The following is a 22,785-nucleotide window of genomic DNA, read 5'->3' on the forward strand; positions in this document are numbered from 1 at the left end:
CTACGGAAAAATAAGCGTTTCAAAGAAATTGTATAACACTGTAAAATGTGAGATCGGATTGCCACGTAAGGTAAAACGACGATTCGGTCGACACAAAAAACTTTCGTAGTGAACTATACTTTTGTAGTGGGCAGTTATAATTTTGTGAAAAATATTAGTGTTCACAGTATACCCGTTTTGACGATTACCGAACACGAGGTGAAAAATGTTTTTCTTCCAAATCTGCGTTATTGCTGTATGCAGTCTTCGGTGTTGTCAAACGACGATCACACGTGAAACCATTGAAATGTTGTATCAAACCGAGTCGGAATTTATGGAATTGAAGTTGTTGGACACTACTTGCTACACTCAAGTGACCGGATTCACTCGGAAAAGATGTGTCAGTATCCCGGCCGTTGTGGTGAATAATTATGGAAAATTCGGCGTGACACCGCCTTTTGCGGTCACTGAAAATCTGAAGCACAATGTTTTGTTCGTCGGAAATTCGGTGGCGACCGGTTTACAAAATATAGACAGTTTTATGGCCTTTGTACAGGGACCCGTTACCCGTGGTGCCGTCGGCCGAACGTTGCGCGAAGCGATGGACAGCTGTGTAAGCGAAGGACGTCACGTCGAGGCGTTTATCCGGCTTATGAACGTGATCGAAAGCGAAGGTGTTTCGATGTTGAATAGATTTTGTCGTATATCGAAAAAAATCATAGAGCATATGGCGTCGGAGCCGATCATTGAGCACTTCAAGGACATCGATCCTATAATAGCCGACATCGAAAACAAGTTTAACGCTTATTTAATATCGATTCATCCGGTCCGTCAAATAGTAGATGCCATCAAAGTGTTAAGGAAGAGAGACGAGTCGTTGGAAGAACGAAAAGAATTCTTCAATAATACATGCGCGGAGTTCGGTCAACGATATGCTAACATGATGGGCTTGGTGAGTACTGGCAAATATATGATCGCCGAACGTATGACAACCAGTATGAGAGTCGGTCTAGAATCAATGCGTATCTTAATGCGTATAACCAAGTACTTTAAAAAAGAAACGGATACTTGGCCGAGCAGCGGTGAGAAATACCTAGTACTGCTTCAGCTGCAATTTTTGGCATCGGCTTAGACCAAAGTCAACACACACGTGTTTTAAGTAAAATTTACATTAAAAATGTCTAAAAACGCGTGTGCTATATTATAATAAAAATCTATTTTATAAATGTTTATGCAATTTAAAATGTTTTAATAATTTCCTTAAAATATCTGTATAAATATTATTATTATTATTATTATTACATTATGATTTTTCGCTCAAAACGGTTTTCATCAGTTCTAAATTAGTGCAATTAATGACAATATCTGACTGCAGAAGTTTTTGTAATAAAGAATGTATACTTTATAATATATTATGATGTTTTAGCTCCAATATACAAAAGGTTTAATTTTCACACCTTAATCCCTAAACGTTTTTAAATTATAATCAAATTAAAAAGTTAACGAATTGTATTTAAGTTTCAAAACCAAGTTGGGAGTGGAGAAAAAACAACAAAAAAAATTGTGAAAGATTGAGATTACATTGTATAAAAAAATGTCTTATAAAATCCTACTTGGTTACATTGAGTGGTGTTCACGATAAAATGATTATCTTGTATTGCCTCCGCTGTGGCTACCACCCGTCGCCCATTGCGAACGCCACTGTTATCAGTTATTGCATACAAATGATATAATAATCATAGCTTGTCTTTGTAAATAATTGTATGTATAGCCAAACATTTTTATAACAACCCCGTATTATTTGAAAATGTTTGAAATTATTTTTCATAGGATGAGTAATAACATTATAGTATAAAGTGTGTGATTTAATAGCTGGAACTTGATTTGGCGTCTTGATAACAGAGAACACTGGCCACCGTTGCCTTCGTAGCCGTAAGTAATAATTGTAATTGCCGACTACCGAACAATCCAAAAACGACTGACATGTTATGTCTCTTTCACGCCGTCCAACTCTAATACCATTTGTTTACCACATAAAGAACCTCCCCGTTTCTTCTGCTAGTGACTTAGGTTTTACACTTACACGTACTTTACGTTCTAACAACCGTATTCTGAAAGTATGTCATAGATCACTCAAAGTACTTGCCTTTATTCAACGTATTTCATCATAAAGCATTCTACTGTGCCCTTATTCGTCCGAAATTATAATATGGAATAGTTCTTTGGGATCCTTTAAGTGCTGCTGCTAGTAACTCGTTTGGGCGTGTTCAAAAACATTTCTTTCGGTTCGACACATATATACTAATAATATTCCTTGTCCTCCTCACGACTACATTAGCCAATCGTAGACATGTGGCTAATATTTCCTTTCTCATTAATAAAATAGATGGTCCGTCTGTACTATCATTGATCAATTTCCGCAAACCTACCTTAACACACACTCTCTCGTTCCCTTTCTAATGCCTTTCCTACAAACTATGGCTCAAACTTCTTTATTACACGACTAATAAGGTTTGCCAAAGAATAGCCTTCTTTAAAATTGGCAATAGCCTTTTTACTGAGTATTATCTTATTTCATATTGTCTAATTTACTTTTAAAAACGGTACACTTATGAACTTATTTTCTTTGGGCTTTGAGATTGTTTAGTGTATAATAAAATAAATAATATTATCTTTGATTTTATTGTTTATTCCATGCAATTAAATCAATTGATTATCTGCAAATTGTGTGAATTTTCTAAAAATTAAGTCATTTTTTTAAAAAAAACCTATGTATATTTTAGATAGCCTTTTCGTAACTGTGTAAAATTGTAAGTACTAATATCATCATTGTTATTATACTTTTATTTATGTAATTAAAACTTCTTAAATTATTTCTCTTAAATATAATAAAGATATGTAAAGAGACTAGAGCTATCGACAGCCGTAGCGATGTATTTATAAGTAGTACAACACTGTATGGGTCGCTATTTTGTTACATAGGATTCTTATATTTATTTCCTGTTTAAAATGTGTTATAATTTCTCTTTAAGCTATCTCTGTACTGTGAGTCTTTTTACCAATTCAATCAATTTACTTCAGCTCAATTTTATAACTCATATTGTACCACCAGTAGTATAACCTATAATATTCAAATTAACTGTGCCAAGATGGAAAATGAAATTACTTATTTATCACTTTTAAAAGGCAGTTACCATTCTTGATCCAGTTCCCATTTGACTCGAAAAAAAAGTCTTGATCAAAAAATGACATTCTCATTTTAACATACTATCAATCAACAATGTGCAGTGCGCATTAGCATGTTGAACGCTCTCATATTATGTAGGCTCTCTACTAAAAACCAATTTCCTCCGTAAGTATTGGGTTAAAGTGTATCTTATTAAACAAGCTACACAAAAATTAACAGACTTAAGTAACTTATAAAAAAAAAATTTATATGATTATGATCTTTATTTCTAACATTTTTTTGAAAATATTTAGGTTGTTTTTAGTCTATGGAGTCTGAGTAAGAAAACAAGTCAAAAATTCTAGTTGAAGTACACATTTTTATTGTAACGAGACCATGATTAAAGTTGAAAAAGTAAATGAACAGTCCAAAGATCGACTCGCCCAAGCCTACGAGGAAGAAACTAAACCGACTTGCAATGAAAAATCAAAAAATCGTTGTGTACCGACCCAAAACGATCCTATCGATGAAACAAACGTTGACACCTACAAGTAATTTAATATTTTAAAAATAGAAAAACCATTTTGTTGCAAAGTATTAAGAAATAAAAATGTGATTAAGACAATGTTAGGAATTTTATAGATACCCAACATATTTATTTAATTTAACATAATTCATAGAAGTCCATTAAATGTCATCGCCTGATTAACTGACAACAAACATGACCCTTGTTGCACGTGTAACTACATTCCAGTTACATGACTATGTCTTCTAAGTTATTTTTTTGTCTTTTAGAGTTAACAAATCGAGTATTAAAATTGAAATAGATGAAACAGATGATTTTGTCTGCGCACCAGTGATCGTCTGTCCGGGTCCAAATTGCCCTCCTTCTTCTTCTTCGGATAAATGTACTCTTCACCGTACCAATGCATCTACGTCTGCGTGTACTACAACATTAAGTTCCGAATCTGTTAAACCCAATAAATGGAAGAGGTACCGTGACAGGAAAAAAAGAGGACTTCCCAAATCTGCACCTAAAACACCAGCAGAACGACAGAAAGAAAGCCGATTGCGTAAAAAACTGAAAAAAGCAGCTTCTACCAAAAATAATGTATCGAAACAACCAAAAACCAATGCTGAAAGATGTAAAAAATACCGATTAAGTAAAAAACTGGAAAAAGCCGTTTCTACCGAAAATAATGTATCAAGAAAACCAAAAACCAATGCTGAAAGGTGTAAAGAAAGACGTCAACGCCAAAAACTTGATGAATTGTCTCTAAGAAGACTTCTAGATGTCAATGAAAATAATGATGTACCTAATAAAAGACTAAAAATGAATTATGCTCTTGATGATAACGAATTTGACGAGCGTTTATCGAGTATTCAAATTGAGATCGATGAAACAGATGATTATTATTACGAGCCCATTGTTGAAATAAAAGAAAATGAACAGCCAATAGAGCAACTAACCTTTGAAATTAAAACAGAACCCACGACAAGTATGGAAAAATCGTATAGTAGTATAGTCACAGCCCAACAAGATCCTCAAACGACATTCGTCGGCAATACATACAAGTAACGTTATTACAAAAAACATTTGTATCGTACATACCATTATTAATTTTAATAATTAACCTAACGTTAATTATAATCTAGATTTTTAAAAGGAAAGTGTATGATTAACATTTTTGATATTTTAAAATAAAAACTAAGCTTACTTAATGGTATTAAATTTAATAAAATAATAAGGCTTTGTAGTAATATTTATCAAGTTGGAGTTTAATATGATACATTAAGCTATGCTTAAATGTAAACTAAAACCTAATGAATCAACCCAAATACACTTTTCCAACGCTTAAAAGTTTATGTAACTAATATAATTTTTTTTAAATATATGTTGTCTTTTAGAGTTTCCAGAGGGACAATTAAAATCGAAAAAGATGAAGCAGGTGATTTTGATAAACAGGCCACCAAAATAAAAGAAGAAAATGCGGTTTTGTTGAAAGAGCAATTCACAATATCTCAAGAGGAAAAAACAACACCGACTTGTAGTAATAAGTTATAGTTGTGTAACAACAAAGAATGATCTTAAAAAATCAATCTATGAAAATGCATACAAGTAATTAAAATTTTCTAAATTCATGTTGTTTCAATTGTATCATTAAGTTATGCACAAACTTTTCTTGATTTTTTTTTAATTTTTTCATAAGACATATCCATTATTAAGGAGTGCGATACAGGATATTTGTTGTAAAATTTTAGATTTAAGCTTAAGCTGTGATTTGTAGTTATTTTTATTAGTACAGTTAGATTAGGTGTAGGAATCTTTTTGATTTAAAACATCTAATGGCGCGCTAGCTGAAACGTTAACTGCATGACACACAATCAAGTGATTCAAGTCAAAGTATAGCAACATAACAATGTTTCCATCAAACTCTAAAAAAATTATTTGAAATATTATTTTGAACTAAAAAATTATCAGAAATTTGGCCCAGTCTTTAAAAATTAAATTCAGTGTAGGCAAAAAACCCAAAGCTTAATTTGAAAGCCTTTAGTTAATCGCTTAACACATTTTTATAGTTTTATTTACACACATTAAACCTTTATATGGCAATTTCATGATTATATATTTTGTCTTTTAGTATGACCGAAAAGATAGTTGAAATTGAACCCCAATCAGAATAAAAGAAGAAATTATGAAGTTGATAGAGCACTTAATATACGATGAAAAAAATACACCGACTTGTAATGAAAAAACAATCAATAGTGGTGTGACGACAGCAAACGGTCTTCAAAAAAACAATCAATGAGAATGAATACAAGTAACTAAATTTTTTTTTAAATTATGGTATACTTATAACTTTTTATTAACAGTAAAATAATACCTTTATAAATTAAGAGTGAACAAGAAAGGTGCTCTCAGAAAAGGATGCTATCGAAGATACTGTGATAGGCACTGAGAAGAAATAAACATGCACAAAAAAGACAAGCGGCTAAATTAAAAAAGCTCTCAGCCAAGTTTTTTGAAATAAGTACTCAGCATACGATCAACACATTACAAACTTTCTAGCAAACGGTAAAATAGTTATTATTTTCATTAAACTGAAATAATATTTTGAACTTTTCGTTCATATAATTGTAATTTCAGTGTGGACAAGAAGAACACTCTTAGAAATATACGTATTCAAAGATATCGGGAGTGACATAGAGAAGAAGTCAACCAGTGGAGAAGAAAAATTAGGCAACGACAACGAAATGTCAATGAAACACCTAAAACTAATTAAAAATTACAAAAATGCAAAAACCATTTCTTTGCATAGTTTTATGAAATCAATAATGTGCTTAAGATAATGTTAGGAATTTTATAGATAACTAATATTTTTATTTAACATAATTAATAGAAATCCATTAAATGTCATCACCTGATTTACTGACAGCGAACATGACTCTTGTTGATCCTTTTAACTAAACCACTATTAACTATACTTAATCCTAGTCTAATACTTATTACTATAAATAAGTAATAATTCCTATACTATTAACTTATTTTTGAATAGTTGGATGAGCTGTAATTAAAATTAAAATTTTTGTTTTAAATTTTATGGTGTAATTTTTAATTTTGAAAGGGAAAAGGGTAAATTTTCTACTTTGAGAGAAATTAGGTTAAAAATGGCGTTTATAGACAAGTATTAGTACATACTGATAAAAAAACCTTACTAGTCTATTTTATTTTTTATAACAACAATGGCAAAATTATATTGTAAATAATAATGTTAAACGGTACAAAATAATTTAAAAAACTTAACTAAAATACTATTGAAGTAAAATTAAAGCGTCGATTTTTTGCAATATTTATTATTTTATACATTTTTAAAATAAAATATATTTTTTATTGTATAAAAAAAAATATATTCTTAAAGAATAATTATTGTTATAAGTCTAACAGCAAAATTCAACTATCAATTCCATGGGTTATCGACTAGATTTGAATAAATATTTTAATTTGAAGTTTTGGCTAGTATCCTTTTAATAATTAATTTTAATGGAGCAAGGAGTACATTTTATCAAATATTGGGAATCGATCAGTCAGTATTTTCATTACACTACTTTGTTTTTTGTAGATACTTTAAAAAAATGTGTGATTTGTTTTGGATTTAAAAAAAAAATAGTGTGACAATTAAAATGTAAGTTTCAAACCACTGCGCTTTACCAAATATAATCTATTTTGTTATTAATGTTATGAAAATGGATCTTATAAAGTTGGAAAAACAGAGTTGTTTTTCAGTGTGATTGTACTAAAATAACAGAACATGAGGAAATGGGTAGTAGGTAGATATATAATAACTCACCATTATTTCGATTTATTAGATGAAATTACAATAAAATTAAAAACGAAAAAAATCAGTATAGTTGATTTATTTTGTCTGTTTAAATGTCCTCATCACTAAATATTTAAGGTGTGATATCACTGTTTTAATAAAAAAAATTTCAATTTACATAGTTTAGGCTTAGTATTATTTGCATAATTGATTTGGGTTCATTAAGCTAGTTGGGATTTGCTTGAACAGATAATATATATTTTTATTGCATATTTTATAGATAAGAATCATATATTTGTTGAATTTTGCATGTTTTAGAATTTATACAGCTATAAAATATTCACAAGAGGAGTAATTGTTTCGCCGTTTTATTTTGTCCATTTTTAATTTGCATAAAAATCATAATACTTCATATTTTTGCAGTTATTAACAGCTGTCGATTGTTTTTTTTTTTCTTATACAACTTATAAAATAGGTAAATCAATTATTCGGTTAAAATTCATTTAAACGGGTCTTCTTTAAAATAATTAATTTGGTCAGCAACACCAAAAATTATATAATGTTATTATATTACTTTATATAATTGGAGTTTTCGACTAAATAAATTATTCAAAACAATGTGTCAATTTTGTGCATAAACGAGTTAGTCCGCTAATTGCAAAAATTTAATCATTCTTTATATACTGTGAAAAAATCACACTCTTAGGCCAAAAAATGAATTACTCATGAAGAGTTTGATAAAAAAAACTAACATAGAGCCTAATGGAAAATAAAAACTTCAAAGCTCATTTTCCGAAAGTTGCAAAAAGTGACATTGGCCCTTCTTGCTCCAAGCCACAGAACTATGCGGTAATTCTTTTTGGTATTAATTTGTAGGTACTGGTACATACCTAAACCAATATTTGCTTTTGCAATATAATGTTTTGTATCAGGCAAATTGTTTACATTTAAAGTTAAAAACCAGCATATATTTAATTAAGCTGTTGGAATCTAATCATGCACGTTTATAATATGTGTTATTAATATTACAATAAAGCCAATCACTTATTTAGTTATTTAAGTATAAAATTTCATGTATCCTTTTCCTTTGTTTTCATAGTGTTATCTAAAAACTATAATGCCCCAATAGCATAATACTAAAAAATGTATGAAAATTATAAAAAATTAGATAAATTTCTATTTTTTGTTTTATTGTAATAGTTAATTATTATTTCAATACGGTAAATAAAACGTATATCTTTTAAACGCAAATGCAATTTTTATCTTATTTTCTTTTTATATCACCTGCTCTACGTAAATTACAAAATAGGTACTGATTAAAATGTATTATTGTTTTTTATATTAAAAAACGGATAGTGAATAAGATACAAACAGCAAATTAGCTATTATGTTGTATTAGTTGTAGAGCACCTATCTTTAAGTATACAAATATCAAATTAGCTCCACGTGGCAGTTCATCTTTAAACATAGAACTAATTAATTTTTCAAGTGTAGGGTTAAAAATGAGGGATACCGTTGTATAAATAATGATCGGATCATTTTTTAACGACATCTGCAGCTAATTACGAAACTATTGGCTGATCTAGAATTTTTTTTTGTAACAAAAACTTCTCGATTTATCCGCTAGATAGTACTAGTAAGATGAAACATGACAAATTAAATAATTAAAAAGCAAAAAAAGATTGTTTCAAGTATGCAACATGTCGCATTGATGGGTTAAATTGTTAAGTGTATAAATTAATGTTCGTGTATTTGGCTAAAGCACCGCCATTAATATCATTGTCCTTAGATCAGCCAGCCAGTTATATTATACTAGTCAATAGTGGATACAAAAGCAATACTGTTACTAGCATTTTACTTTTTCAAAGTATTAATAATGTAATACGCCATGTTGTACAGGGTGGTTGGTTGACTATGACTCTATCAACTTCTTCTTAGATGTAAGACCTTTTTTCACAGTTTTTAATTATTCTGAAATGAGTGTATTTATTTTTGAAAACATTTATTTTAAAATTGGGCGCACTAAAACCTATGAAATTATAAAAAAAGAATAATATTTCTTTTTTATTCTGTACAGCCAAAATCGCTTTTTACTAGAAATTATACCGTAATGTCTTTGTCGAACGCATACGAATAGCAACAGCTTTTCAAACATGACATTGAACAAATAACGCCCAAGCCGGTGTTAGCGTTTAAACAATTATTTTTTAAACGCTTATATGTATTTTCTTTTCGCCGCCCAAATATGTGTTGTTTTGCACAATATCTTGGAATTCGGCAAAACATTTAAATATTTTTTTCCAATTATTTTTTTAGCTAGAAATCTTGTATCTTACAAATATTACTTCTTGATAATTTCCCATATGATTTAATACCGTACTAATTTTATTATCGGCTCTGCAGTGCAGCTGAAAAAAAGAAAACTAAAATAAATATACATTGTGTCAACATTGTCTACAACCCAAAAACCAGCGTTGAATTTCCACGGTTATTGTGGATCGAGACAAAATAAAAATTAACACAATTTGTATAGTAATAACGAATAAGTAATAATTTAACACTTATAAAGTACACAGATAGAGTGAAGCATTTGACTTGTTATATGTCATTAGCTAACTTGAAAATAGTGTGAAAAGTGTGTAACTAAAACACCCTCATTACCTTTTGATGTAAAATGGTACATAGATTCAACTTTCTACCAATTATAGATTAGGAGAAAATTGAAAATTAAGCGTTTATAAGATGTATCAAACAGATTTTTTCAAATTCAAATCGCTGTATCGCAAGAACGTGAAATCCGATCTACCTACTTATTATTATCTTATATTAAAGTTATGAAAAACATCTATCTGCTTGCTTATATAGTGTGCAGCATTTTTTACCGTACGGTAAAATTCTCAAATTTACATAATAATTAATACCCATTTTCCACACCCCTCCTCCCGTCAACAATATCTGAATATAGATTTTCTGTATATAAACAGCTTTAACGAAATAGGTACAGTTTAACCAAGTAAGGTATAAACCCGCATAGCAAGAATGTACCAAAATCAAGTCCCGTATCTACACATTAGCAAACAATGCCACAGTGACCGCTCAATTCACATCATTACAGACAATGCGTAAATCAATTTTTTTTTTTTTTTACATTTAAATAACAATAATAAGAACTATACGTGCATTTAACAATTATTCTGTATTAACGTTAGGCTGAAAAATACTAATGACAAATTATTTTTTTATTTTTGGAAGACGAGAAGGGGTGAAGTACACTAAACGAACATCAAACCAATCCAATATCGTCTTGTTATTTGATCAAGTTTTTTTTTCTAATAAATCAAATCTACCCACTACCGAATGTATTATCGTTAGAAACAAACTTTATGTGGGAATTTACTCTGGGGGGGGGGGGGTGGAGGGACATTACATGAAACTTGCATAGGACATTGCACCAATCTAAAAATATAGTCTTGTTATTTGTAAAAGGTTTTTTAAAAACTCTAATTAAAATCCACTACAAAAATGATGAGTAATCGTTAGAAACAAATGTAATGTAACTGTGAAAAGTGTTTTAGATTGCCACGTAAGTTAAAACGGCGATTCAGTTGATACAACATATACTTCGTAGTGAGCAGTTATAATTTTGTAAAAAAATATTAGCTTTCATTTTATAACAATTATCATTTGATCACAGATAGCATTTTTGGATTTTTTTTTTCAAAAAATAACAAATAAAATAAGTTAAAAAAATGTTTTTGTTCCAAATCTGTGTTATTGCCCTATGCAGTCTTCGCTGTTGTCAAACGATGATCACATTGGAAACCATTCAAAATTTGTATGAAACTGAACGGAAATTTATGAGTTTGGTGTTTTCGGACACTACGTGCTATACTCGCGTACCCACAATTCCCCCTCAGATGAGATGTGTTTGTACTCCGAGCGTTGTAGTGAATAATTATGAAAATTTCGGTGTGATACCGCCTTTCCCGGTTACTGAAGATCTGAGCCATAATATTTTGTTCACCGGAAATTCGCTGGCGACCAATTATCAAAATGTAGAAAGTTTTATGGCCTTTGTAAGGAATTCCTATTGCTGTCCTGCCGTAAACCGAACATTGCACGCAGTGGTGGAAGACTGTGTAAGTGAAGGACGTTACGTCGAGGCATTTATCCGGCTTATGAACGTGATCGAAAGTGAAGGCATTTCGATGTTGGGAAGAATATGTCGTATATCAAATAAAATAATTGACGATATGACACTGCCGCCAATTAAATACATCTTAGGTAAGATCGATCCTGTAATAGAATACATTGAAAACAAGTTTAAAGTTTTTTTTATATCGAGGGAGCCGGTGCGTCAAATAGCAGACGCCATCAATGTATTAAAGAAGAGAGGGTCATTGCTAGAACGAAAAAAATTCTACCTGGATACATGCAAAGAGTTTAATCAACGATATCGTAACATGATGGACTTGGTGAGTACTGGCCAATATGCGGACATCAGACGTTTAACGTCCGCCTACATAACCGAACTTGAACTCGATCTTATCTTAGCCCGCGCAAAAGCGTACTTTAAAAATGAAACGGACGCTGGACCAAGTGCTGGACCAAGCGGTGGTGGTGACGAATTAAACGCCCAGAATCAGTTCCAATTAGAGGATTTAAATTGACAATTTTAACATTTACGGATGGCATCGGTTTAGGCCAAAATCAACACACACATTTTGGAACTAATGACTCGAAAGTATATAAAATTGGAGCTTGCATATATCTATATTAGTAATAGTAATAGTATTGTATTTGACCTCAAAAGGTCTTAAAATGTTTTCCAAAAATTCCTCATGTGTTATCTAATATTAAAAATCTACAATATAAGCAATTTAAAAAAAATTTAATAATTTCTTTTTCATATTTGTTTAATTATTGTTGTTATTATTATATTATATTTGTTCGTTCAGAATGGTTATCATCAGTTAGCAAAGTGAAATTTTCCCATTTTTTTTTTTACATAATGTTTTGACTACAGATTTTTTAAGAAAAAAATGTGTATATAATATAACATATTAAATGTATCATGTGATAGGTGCCACCATTGTAGCTCTACCGACGATCTAATTTTCATATCTAAATCCCTAAAACTTTGCTTGAAAAAGTGAATTAATGAAAAAGAAATTCTATCCCTTCTAGGGGAAATGGTTTATGCTATTTTTTTGGTTTCCCCATGTTTACCGGTAGTACTATGTTTAACGAATATTCCATAAAAATTTGGAACTAATTTGAGTATATGAAAAAAGTGTTCAAGCGGCGTTTTTTTTAAGCTGAAAAATATGTAAATTTTTGGGTATTTTTTTTTTAATTTTATTTTTTACATCATTTAAAGTACCTTTCTGGTAAGATGTCTGATTTATAGAGTAGCTACACGAAGAAATCGGCATTTATAATATTATTAATCTGACCAACTCTTAATGGTTTGTACATAATAACTACCGTACCTAGTGACATTATAATTTTTTTATTTATTAAAATTGTTTTTATATTGTAAAAACTAATAACTAATAAACTAACTATTTTATTAAATTAAACAGTTAAAAGTTAAAATAACAAGTTAAAGTAATTAAGCTTGAAAATAAATTTATTGGAATTCCTGAAAAAGGTGTTATTTGAATTGCTACAGGTCTGATCTAGGTGTGCGATATTATATATTTAAATAATTATAAAAACTTTACACGCCTTTACGAATGCGAAAAATACAAATAAGTAATTATTTTCATAATTTTTGAAAGGACGAGAAGGGGAGGGGTTATGTACATGAAACGAACATCATTCTACCTATCTAATGTCGTCTTGTTAATTGATCAAGTTTTTCAAAATAATCAAATCTACCCACTACCAAATTTATTATCGTTGTAAACAAATTCAACGTAACTGTGAAAAGTGTTTTGGATAGCCACGTAAGTTATAACGATGATTCAATCGATGCCACATACATTGTAGTGAGCAGTTATAATTTTGTGAAAAATATTAGGGTTCATATTATAACAACATGTTAGGTAGAACATGTCGTTTGTCAAATAAAATAATAGAGAAGAGGATTAAAAGTAAAAAAATAAAATTAATTGATTTAAAAAAAACTTTTTTAAAAACTTACGTTTCTAAATAAAAATAGTAAAAAGTGAACTAAAAAGTAAAATCTAATTTTATTACAAGAACAATTTACCAATCAACTGTAGCATATTTTATTTAAAACGCCAATTACTTTGAAAACAACCGAAAATTAACTACAGTTTTAAATAATGTTAAACATCTTTAATTTTTACTAAAAAGAAAAGCGTGGGCCCTATTCAACAAAGTCCCTAATAAATTTATCAGATAATGTTTTATATTTTAAGTTCTTTTGTAATTTAAATCTAGTTTAATTTTTGTGTGTGACACATACGATTCATAACATTTAACTCGATGAATTTGGATTTTTTAAGAAAAGCTTGTTTTTTTATTTTTTACCGCCCTTTCAACACAGTTTTTTTTTATAGCAACTTTTGAAACTTAAATGGTAGTGCGGAAACGTTAAGTTTCCGAACCAAAATGGGTGTGGGGCAATAACAACAAAAAAATTTATGAAAAATTGAGATTACATTGTATATATACATTAAAAAAAAAAATAATAAACAAGTTTCTTATAAAATCCAACTTTGATATAATATTGAGTGGTTTCTGATAAAATTATCACCCTGCATTGTCTCCACTGCGTCTACCTCCAGCCGACCACCGCGGGCGCCTCTGTTATCAGTTTTGCAATTTGCATACAAATGATATAATAATCGTAGCTTGTCTTTGACAATTTTAAAGCCAAAAATGTTTACAACAATGCACGACTTATTTTTGAATTATTTTTCATAGGATAATAATATATTTGATATAAAACATATATTATTATTATTATTGTTTATTAAACGCCAAACGGCAATCTTACATAGTATACAAATATGGTAATATGTGTACGTGATTGTATAGTTACATAATTACATAATTAAGATATTAAAATCATATTTAGATAGCAATAATTCAGTATACATATAATATGGTTAGTAGTATTTTAGTAAAAGTAAAGTAGAAATAGTGACCTAAGAACTATTGGTTGTTTGCAGCTCTGAGCATACGATGTGGAGTATGATTGTGCCCATAAGAGGTCTTGTAAGTTGGGACATAAAAACGGGATTGGTTTCTGGAAGAATGAGATGGAACTCTGAGAGGAATGGCAGCAAGGAGATCAGGGACGTCCAGAGAACCATTTAGAATTGAGTTTATATAATTTCATATAATATAGTTTCAACTTTCTGTAAATTACAGATTGGGAAAAAATTGAAAATTAATCGTTTATAAGATATATCAAACAGAATTTTTTCAATTTCAAACCGTTATTCCGCATGGGTGTGAAATCCGATCTATCTGTTAATTATCTTGTATACAAGCTATGAAAAATATCTATCCCCCCCCCTCTATCATAGTGTGTATAATAATTATTGGCGTAGGGCAAAAGCCTCAAATGTACATAATAATTAACACCCGTATTCCACACCCCGCTTCCCCGTCAACATTATCTGATTATCGATTTTTTTTTTATATATATAGCTTAAAATAAATAGGTACGGTCTAACTAATTATGGTATAAGCTAGCATAGCAAGATTGCACCAAAGTCAAGTTCAGTATCTCCACATTAGCAAACATTGCCGCAGTGACCAGTCAACCAGTTTGCTCGAGTCGCATCATTATACACAGTGCGTTAATACATTTTTTTTTTTTTATAATTTAAATAATAATAAAAACTTTATACGCCTGCACGAATGCTTGGATATAAACGATTCGGCGAAAAATACAAATAAGAAATTATTTTCTATATTTCTAAAAGCACGGGGAGTGGTAAAGTGCGCGAAACGAAAATAGGTCACCGAAGTCAAACGTTGTATGAAAATCGTTTTCCTATTTGTTTTCTGCCAAAGAAAATAGAAATATACGTACCTACTACAAAAAAATAAGCGTTTCAAAGAAATTTTATAAAACTGTAAAAAGTGCATTGGATTGCCACGTAAGTCATAACGACGATTCAGTCCATACAACATACATTGTAGTGAACAGTCATCATTTTGTGAAAAATATTAGTGTTCATAGTATAACGAGCAACAATCTCTCATATAGTATACCCGTTTTGATTTGTTTGACTATTACCCCGAAAAATGTTTTTGTTCCAAATCTGTGTTATTGCTGTGTGCAGTCTTCGCTGTTGTCAAACGATGATCACCCTGGAAACCATTAAACATTTTTGTAAAATCGAGTCGGAATTTATGGAATTGAAGTTTTTGGGAACTACTTGCTACACTACCATGATCGGAGTCCCTCGGAGAAGATGTGTCAGTATCCCGAACGTTGAAGTGGATTATGGAAAATTCGGCGTGACGCCACCTTTTCCGGTTACTAATGATCTGAGTTATAAAATTTTATTTACCGGAAATTCGCTGGCAACCAATTATCGAAATGTAGACAGTATTATGGCCTTTATACGGGAACCCTTTACCTGTGATTATGCCCTGAACCGGACGTTGCGCGAAGTGATGGAGGACTGTGTAAAAGAAGGACGTTACGTCGAGGCATTTATTCGGCTTATGAACGTGATCGAAAGTGAAGGCATAACGATGTTGAGTAAATTATGTTTTGGATCGAAAAAACTCATAGAGGATATGCAATCGGAGGCAATTATAAGTTACTTTATGAACGTCGATTATACGATAAATCAAATTGAAAACAAGTTTAAAGCTTACACAATATCGACTCAGCCGGTAAGTCAAATAGCAGAGGCCATCAAGGTATTAAGGATGAACGACAAACCGTTGGAAGAACGAAAAAAATTCTTCAATAATACATGCATGGAGTTTAGTCAACGATATGGTAACATGATGGGCTTGGTGAGTACTGGAGACTATGTTAACACCGCACGTATGACGTCTAATTACAGAGTCACTATAGCATTAGAACATATCTACAAAAATGTAAACAAGTACTTTAAAATAGAAACGGAAATATGGCCAAGCGGTGGTAACGAATTACATGTACTGCATCAACTCCAAAGTGAATAAATAAGTAAACAATTATTAAAATTTACGAATGGCATCGATTTAGGCCAAAATCAACATACGCGTTTAGAATTAATGACTTGAAAAAATATAAATTTTAAGCTTGCATATCGTTACATATATTAGTAATAGTAATACATTATATTTGACCTAATAATGTCCTAAAATGTTTGCCAAAAATTCCTTGTGTTATCTTATAATTAAAATCTACGTTATAAATGTATATGCAATTTAAAAAAAAATAAAATAATTTCCTTATAATATTTGTAAAAATATTATAATTATTATTATTATATTAAAATTTTTCGCTTAAAATGGTTTTCATCACTTAACATAGTGCAATTTTCCTTTTTTTTTTGTTCCTCTTAAAGACCTAATATTTGACTATAGAATTTTGAAAAACAATCAATTGTTTACAGAAAACATAACAAATATCAATATGTATACTATATATAAGATGGTGTTATAGTTCCATTAGACCTACTGTCTAATTTTCACACCTTAATACCTAAAACTTTTTTTAAAAATGTTTTCAATATCAGTTAACATTTGTGATCATCTTGTATTGCCTCCACTGTGGCTACCACCAGCCGCCCATTGCGGACGCCACTGTTATCAGTTATTACATACAAATGATATAATAATCATAGCTTGTCTTTGTAAACAATTGTGTGTATAGCCAAACATTTGTATAACAACCCACGTATTATTTGAAAAGGTTTGAAATTATTTTTCATAGGATGAGTAATAACATTATAGTATAAAGTGTGTGATTTAATAGCTGGAACTTGATTTGGCGTCTTGATAACAGAGAACACTGGCCACCGTTGCCTTTGTAGCCGTAAGTAATAATTGTAAGTACCGACTACCAAACAATCCAAAAACGACTGTCATGTTATGTCTCTTTCACGCCGTCCAACTCTAATACCATTTGTTTACCACATAAAGAACCTCCCCGTTTCTTCTGCTAGTGACTTAGGTTTTACACTTACACGTACTTAACGTCCTAACAACCATATTCTGAAAATATGTCATAGATCACTCATAGTACTTGCCTTTATTCAATGTATTTCGTCTTAATGCACTCTACTGTGCCATTGTTTGTCCGAAATTATAATATGGAATAGTTCTTTGGGATCCTTTAAGTGCTGCTGCTAGTAACTCGTTTGAGCGTGTTCAAAAACATTTCTTTCGGTTCGACACATATATACTAATAATATTCCTTGTCCTCCTCACGACTACATTAGCCAATCGTAGACATGTGGCTAATATTTCCTTTCTCATTAATAAAATAGATGGTCCGTCTGTACTATCATTGATCAATTTCCGCAAACCTACCTTAACACACACTCTCTCGTTCCCTTTCTAATCCCTTTCCTACAAACTATGGCTCAAACTCCTCTATTACACGACTAATAAGGTTCGCCAATGATTAGCCTTCTTTAAAATTGGCAATACCTTTTTACTGAGTATCTTATTTCTATTGTCTAATTTACTTTTAAAACGGTCACTTATGAACTTATTTTCTTTGCGCTTTGAGATTGTTTTGTGTCTAATAAAATAAATAATATTATCTTTGATTTTATTATTTATTCCATGCAATAAATCAATTGGTTATCTGCAAATTGTGTGAATTTTCTAAAAATTTAAGTAATTTTTTTTAAAAAAACTATGTATATTTTAGATTTGTAAAGAGACAAGTGCTATTGGCCGTTTGTAAAAATTTTATACCACAAAACAAACGCAAGCAACACATTATATTGAAATCAGTTGTTTCAAAGAAGATACGTTTTATAATAAATAGAAATACTTACCTCCAGTCAACTACCGCTGGGCGCAGATGCTGCTTTTATCACCTATTGTAAACAAATAATATATCAATTATTTGTATCATCTCTTTTTGTAATATAAAATATTATTTATAGTTCAAAGCTTAACAACCTATAATTTATTTGGATTTCTAAACAATTGTGTGTACATAAATAATATAAAAGTTAAATAAATTGTTTGATTTTGTAGGTGTAAGTGGTTTTTGGCTTCTAGATAGAGCCCTGGCCGACGACCTTTTTGTAGCTGTGTAAAATTGTAAGTACTAATATCATCTTTGTTTTTATACTTTTATTTATGTAATTAAAACTACTTAAATTGTTTCTCTAAAATATATATATATCACTTAAATATATTTAAGATATGTGAAGAGACTAGAGCTATCGACAGCCGTAGTGATATATTTATAAGTATTAAAACACTGTATGGGTCGCTATTTTGTTTCTTAGGATTCTTATATTTATTTCCTGTTTAAAATGTGTTATAGTTTCTCTTTAAACTATCTCTGTACTGTGAGTCTTTTTACCAATTCAATCAATTTACTTTAGCCTTATTTTATAACTCACATTGTTCGACCACCAGTAGTATAACCTATGATATTCAAATTAACTGTGCCAAGATGGAAAATTAAATTACTTATTTATTACTTTTAAAAGGCAGTTACCATTCTTGATCCAGTTTCCATTTGACTCGAAAAAAAAGTCTTGATCAAAAAATGACATTCTCATTTTAACATACTATCAATCAACAATGTGCAGTGCGCATTAGCATGTTGAACGCTCTCATATTATGTAGGCTTTCTACTAAAAACTAATTATCTCCGTAAGTATTGGGTTAACGTGTATTTTATTAAACAAGCTACGCAAAAATTAACAGACTTAAAAAACTTGTAAAAAAAAATTTTTATGATTATGATCTTTATTTCTAACATTTTTTTGAAAATATTTAGGTTGTTTTTAGTTTATGGAGTCTGAGTAAGAAAACGAGTCAAAAATTCTAATTGAAGTACACATTGTTATTGTAACGAGACCATGATTAAAGTTGAAAAAGTAAACGAACAGTCCAAAGATCGACTCGCCCAAGCCTACGAGGAAGAAACTAAACCGACTTACAATGAAAAATCAAATAATCGTTGTGTACCGACCCAAAACGATCCTATCGATGAAACAAACGTTAACGGCAACACCTACAAGTAATTTAATATTTTAAAAATAGAAAAACCATTTTGTTGCAAAGTATTAAGAAATAAAAATGTGATTAAGATAATGTTAGGAATTTTATAGATACCCAACATATTTTTTTAATTTAACATAATTCATAGAAGTCCATTAAATGTCATCGCCTGATTAACTGACAACAAACATGACCCTTGTTGTACATGTAACTACATTCCAGTTACATTACTATGTCTTCTAAGTTATTTTTTTGTCTTTTAGAGTTAACAAATCGAGTATTAAAATTGAAATAGATGAAACAGATGATTTTGTCTGCGCACCAGTGATCGTCTGTCCGGGTCCAGATTGCCCTCCTTCTTCTTCTTCGGATAAATGTACACTTCACTGTACCAATGCATCTACGTCTGCGTGTACTACAACATTAAGTTCCGAATCTGTTAAACCCAATAAATGGAAGAGGTACCGTGACAGGAAAAAAAGAGGACTTCCCAAATCTGCACCTAAAACACCAGCAGAACGACAGAAAGAAAGCCGATTGCGTAAAAAACTAGAAAAAGCAGCTTCTACCAAAAATAATGTATCGAAACAACCAAAAACCAATGCTGAAAGATGTAAAAAATACCGATTAAGTAAAAAACTGGAAAAAGCCGTTTCTACCGAAAATAATGTATCAAGAAAACCAAAAACCAATGCTGAAAGGTGTAAAGAAAGACGTCAACGCCAAAAACTTGATGAATTGTCTCTAAGAAGACCTCTAGATGTCAATGAAAATAATGATGTACCTAATAAAAGACTAAAAATGAATTATGCTCTTGATGATAACGAATTTGACGAGCGTTTATCGAGTATTCAAATTGAGATCGATGAAACAGATGATTATTATTACGAGCCCATTGTTGAAATAAAAGAAAATGAACAGCCAATAGAGCAACTAACCTTTGAAATTAAAACAGAACCCACGACAAGTATGGAAAAATCGTATAGTAGTATAGTCACAGCCCAACAAGATCCTCAAACGACATTCGTCGGCAATACACACAAGTAACGTTATTACAAAAAACATTTGCATCGTACATACCATTATTAATTTTAATAATTAACCTAACGTTAATTATAATCTAGATTTTTGAAAGGAAAGTGTATGATTAACATTTTTGATATTTTAAAATAAAAACTAAGCTTACTTAATGGTATTAAATTTAATAAAATAATAAGGCTTTGTAGTAATATTTATAAGTGGAAGTTTAATATAATACATTAAGCTATGCTTAAATGTAAACTAAAACCTAATGAATCAACCCAAATACACTTTTCCAACGCTTAAAAGTTTATGTAATTAATATAATTTTTTTAAAATATATGTTGTCTTTTTCCAGAGGGACAATTAAAATCGAAAAAGATGAAGCAGGTGATTTTGATAAACAGGCCACCAAAATAAAAGAAGAAAATGCGGTTTTGTTGAAAGAGCAATTCACAATATCTTTAGAGGAAAAAACAACACCGACTTGTAGTAATAAGTTATAGTTGTGTAACACAAAGAATGATCTTAAAAAATCAATCTATGAAAATGCATACAAGTAATTAAAATGTTCTAAATTCATGTTGTTTCAATTGTATCATTAAGTTATGCACAAACTTTTCTTGATTTTTTTAAATTTTTTCCTAAGACATATCCATTATTAAGGAGTGCGATACAGGATATTTGTTGTAAAATTTTAGATTTAAGCTTAAGCTGTGATTTGTAGTTATTTTTTATTAGTACAGTTAGATTAGGTGTAGGAATCTTTTTGATTTAAAACATCTAATGGCGCGCCAGCTGAAACGTTAACTGCATGACACACAATCAAGTGATTCAAGTCAAAGTATAGCAACATAACAATGTTTCCATCAAACTCTAAAAAAATTATTTGAAATATTACTTTGAACTAAAAAATTATCAGAAATTTGGCCCAGTCTTTAAAAATTAAATTCAGTATAGGCAAAAAACTCAAAGCTCAACTTGAAATCCTTTAGTTAATCGCTTATCACATTTTTATAGTTTTATTTAAACACAAAACTTATATGACAATTTCATGATTATATATTTTGTCTTTTAGTATGACCGCAAAGATAGTTGAAATTGAACCACGATCAGAATAAAAGAAGAAATTATGGAGTTGATAGAGCACTTAATATACGATGAAAAAAATACACCGACTTGTAATGAAAAAACAATCAATAGTGGTGTGACGACAGCGAACGGTCTTCAAAAAAACAATGGATGAGAATGAATACAAGTAACTAAATTTGTTTTTAAATTATGGTATACTTATAACTTTTTATTAACAGTAAAATAATACCTTTATAAATTTAGAGTGAACAAGAAAGGTGCTCTCAGAAAAGAATGCTATCGAAGATACCGTGATAGGCACCGTGAAGAAATAAACATGCACAAAAGAGACAAACGGCTAAATTGAAAAAGCTCTCAGCCAAGTTGTTTGAAATACGTACTCAGCATACGATCAACATATTACAAACTTTCTAGCAAACGGTAAAATAGTTATTATTTTCATTAAACTGAAATAATATTTTGAACTTTTCGTTCATATCATTGTAATTTCAGTGTGGACAAGAAGAACACTCTTAGAAATATACGTAACCAAAGATTATCGGGAGCGACATAGAGAAGAAATCAACCAGTGGCGAAGAGAAATTAGGCAACGACAACGAAATGTCGATTAAACACCTAAAACTAATTAAAATTTAAAAAATGGAAAAACCATTTTGTTGCATAGTTTTAAGAAATAAATAATGTGCTTAAGATAATGTTAGGAATTTTATAGATAACTAACATTTTTATTTTTATTTAACACAATTCATAGAAATTTATTAAATGTCATCGCCTTATATACTGACAACAAACATGACCCTTGTTGATCCTTTTAACTAAACCACTATTAACCATACTTGATCCTAGTCTAATACTTAGACCTTGATCTAAATGTAACACCTACAAAAATCTAAATAAAATGGGGTCAGGTGGTAAAAAAGTTTTTCTTACCTATATTATTAACCTATTTTTGAATAGTTGGATGAGCTGTAATTAAAATTAAAATTTTTGTTTTAAATTTTAAGTTGTAATTTTTTATTTTGAAAGGGAAAAGGTTAATTTTTCTACTTCGAGAGAAATTATGTTAAAGAGAAATTAGGTTAA

At 30.2% G+C, this 22,785-nt stretch overlaps 1 protein-coding gene across 10 annotated transcripts; it reads left to right on the forward strand.

Moving 5' to 3' along the window:
* The first annotated feature begins 1,715 nt into the window (after positions 1–1,715).
* LOC126842370 (uncharacterized) lies at positions 1,716–22,785 on the forward strand. Of its 10 annotated transcripts, XM_050579317.1 has the most exons (10): positions 1,716–1,924; positions 18,275–18,451; positions 18,610–18,675; positions 19,074–19,239; positions 19,367–19,609; positions 19,854–20,633; positions 20,969–21,169; positions 21,689–21,868; positions 21,946–22,122; positions 22,195–22,772. In XM_050579317.1, exons 5-7 carry the CDS (start codon positions 19,449–19,451, stop codon positions 21,114–21,116), a joined length of 1,089 nt encoding a protein of 362 aa, XP_050435274.1. In that variant the 5' UTR covers positions 1,716–1,924; positions 18,275–18,451; positions 18,610–18,675; positions 19,074–19,239; positions 19,367–19,448; the 3' UTR covers positions 21,117–21,169; positions 21,689–21,868; positions 21,946–22,122; positions 22,195–22,772. The 10 variants fall into 10 exon arrangements, with proteins under 10 accessions (XP_050435274.1, XP_050435272.1, XP_050435270.1 ...); XM_050579315.1 differs by lacking the exon at positions 19,074–19,239 and having other exon boundaries at positions 18,275–18,492; XM_050579313.1 differs by lacking the exon at positions 19,074–19,239.

The sequence above is a fragment of the Adelges cooleyi genome, unplaced genomic scaffold, assembly GCF_023614345.1.
Source record: "Adelges cooleyi isolate 19-005CV unplaced genomic scaffold, UGA_ACOO_1.1 ACOO_flye_CR_arks_rails_tigmint_CR_PRNA_519, whole genome shotgun sequence".
Classification (NCBI taxonomy): domain Eukaryota; kingdom Metazoa; phylum Arthropoda; class Insecta; order Hemiptera; family Adelgidae; genus Adelges; species Adelges cooleyi.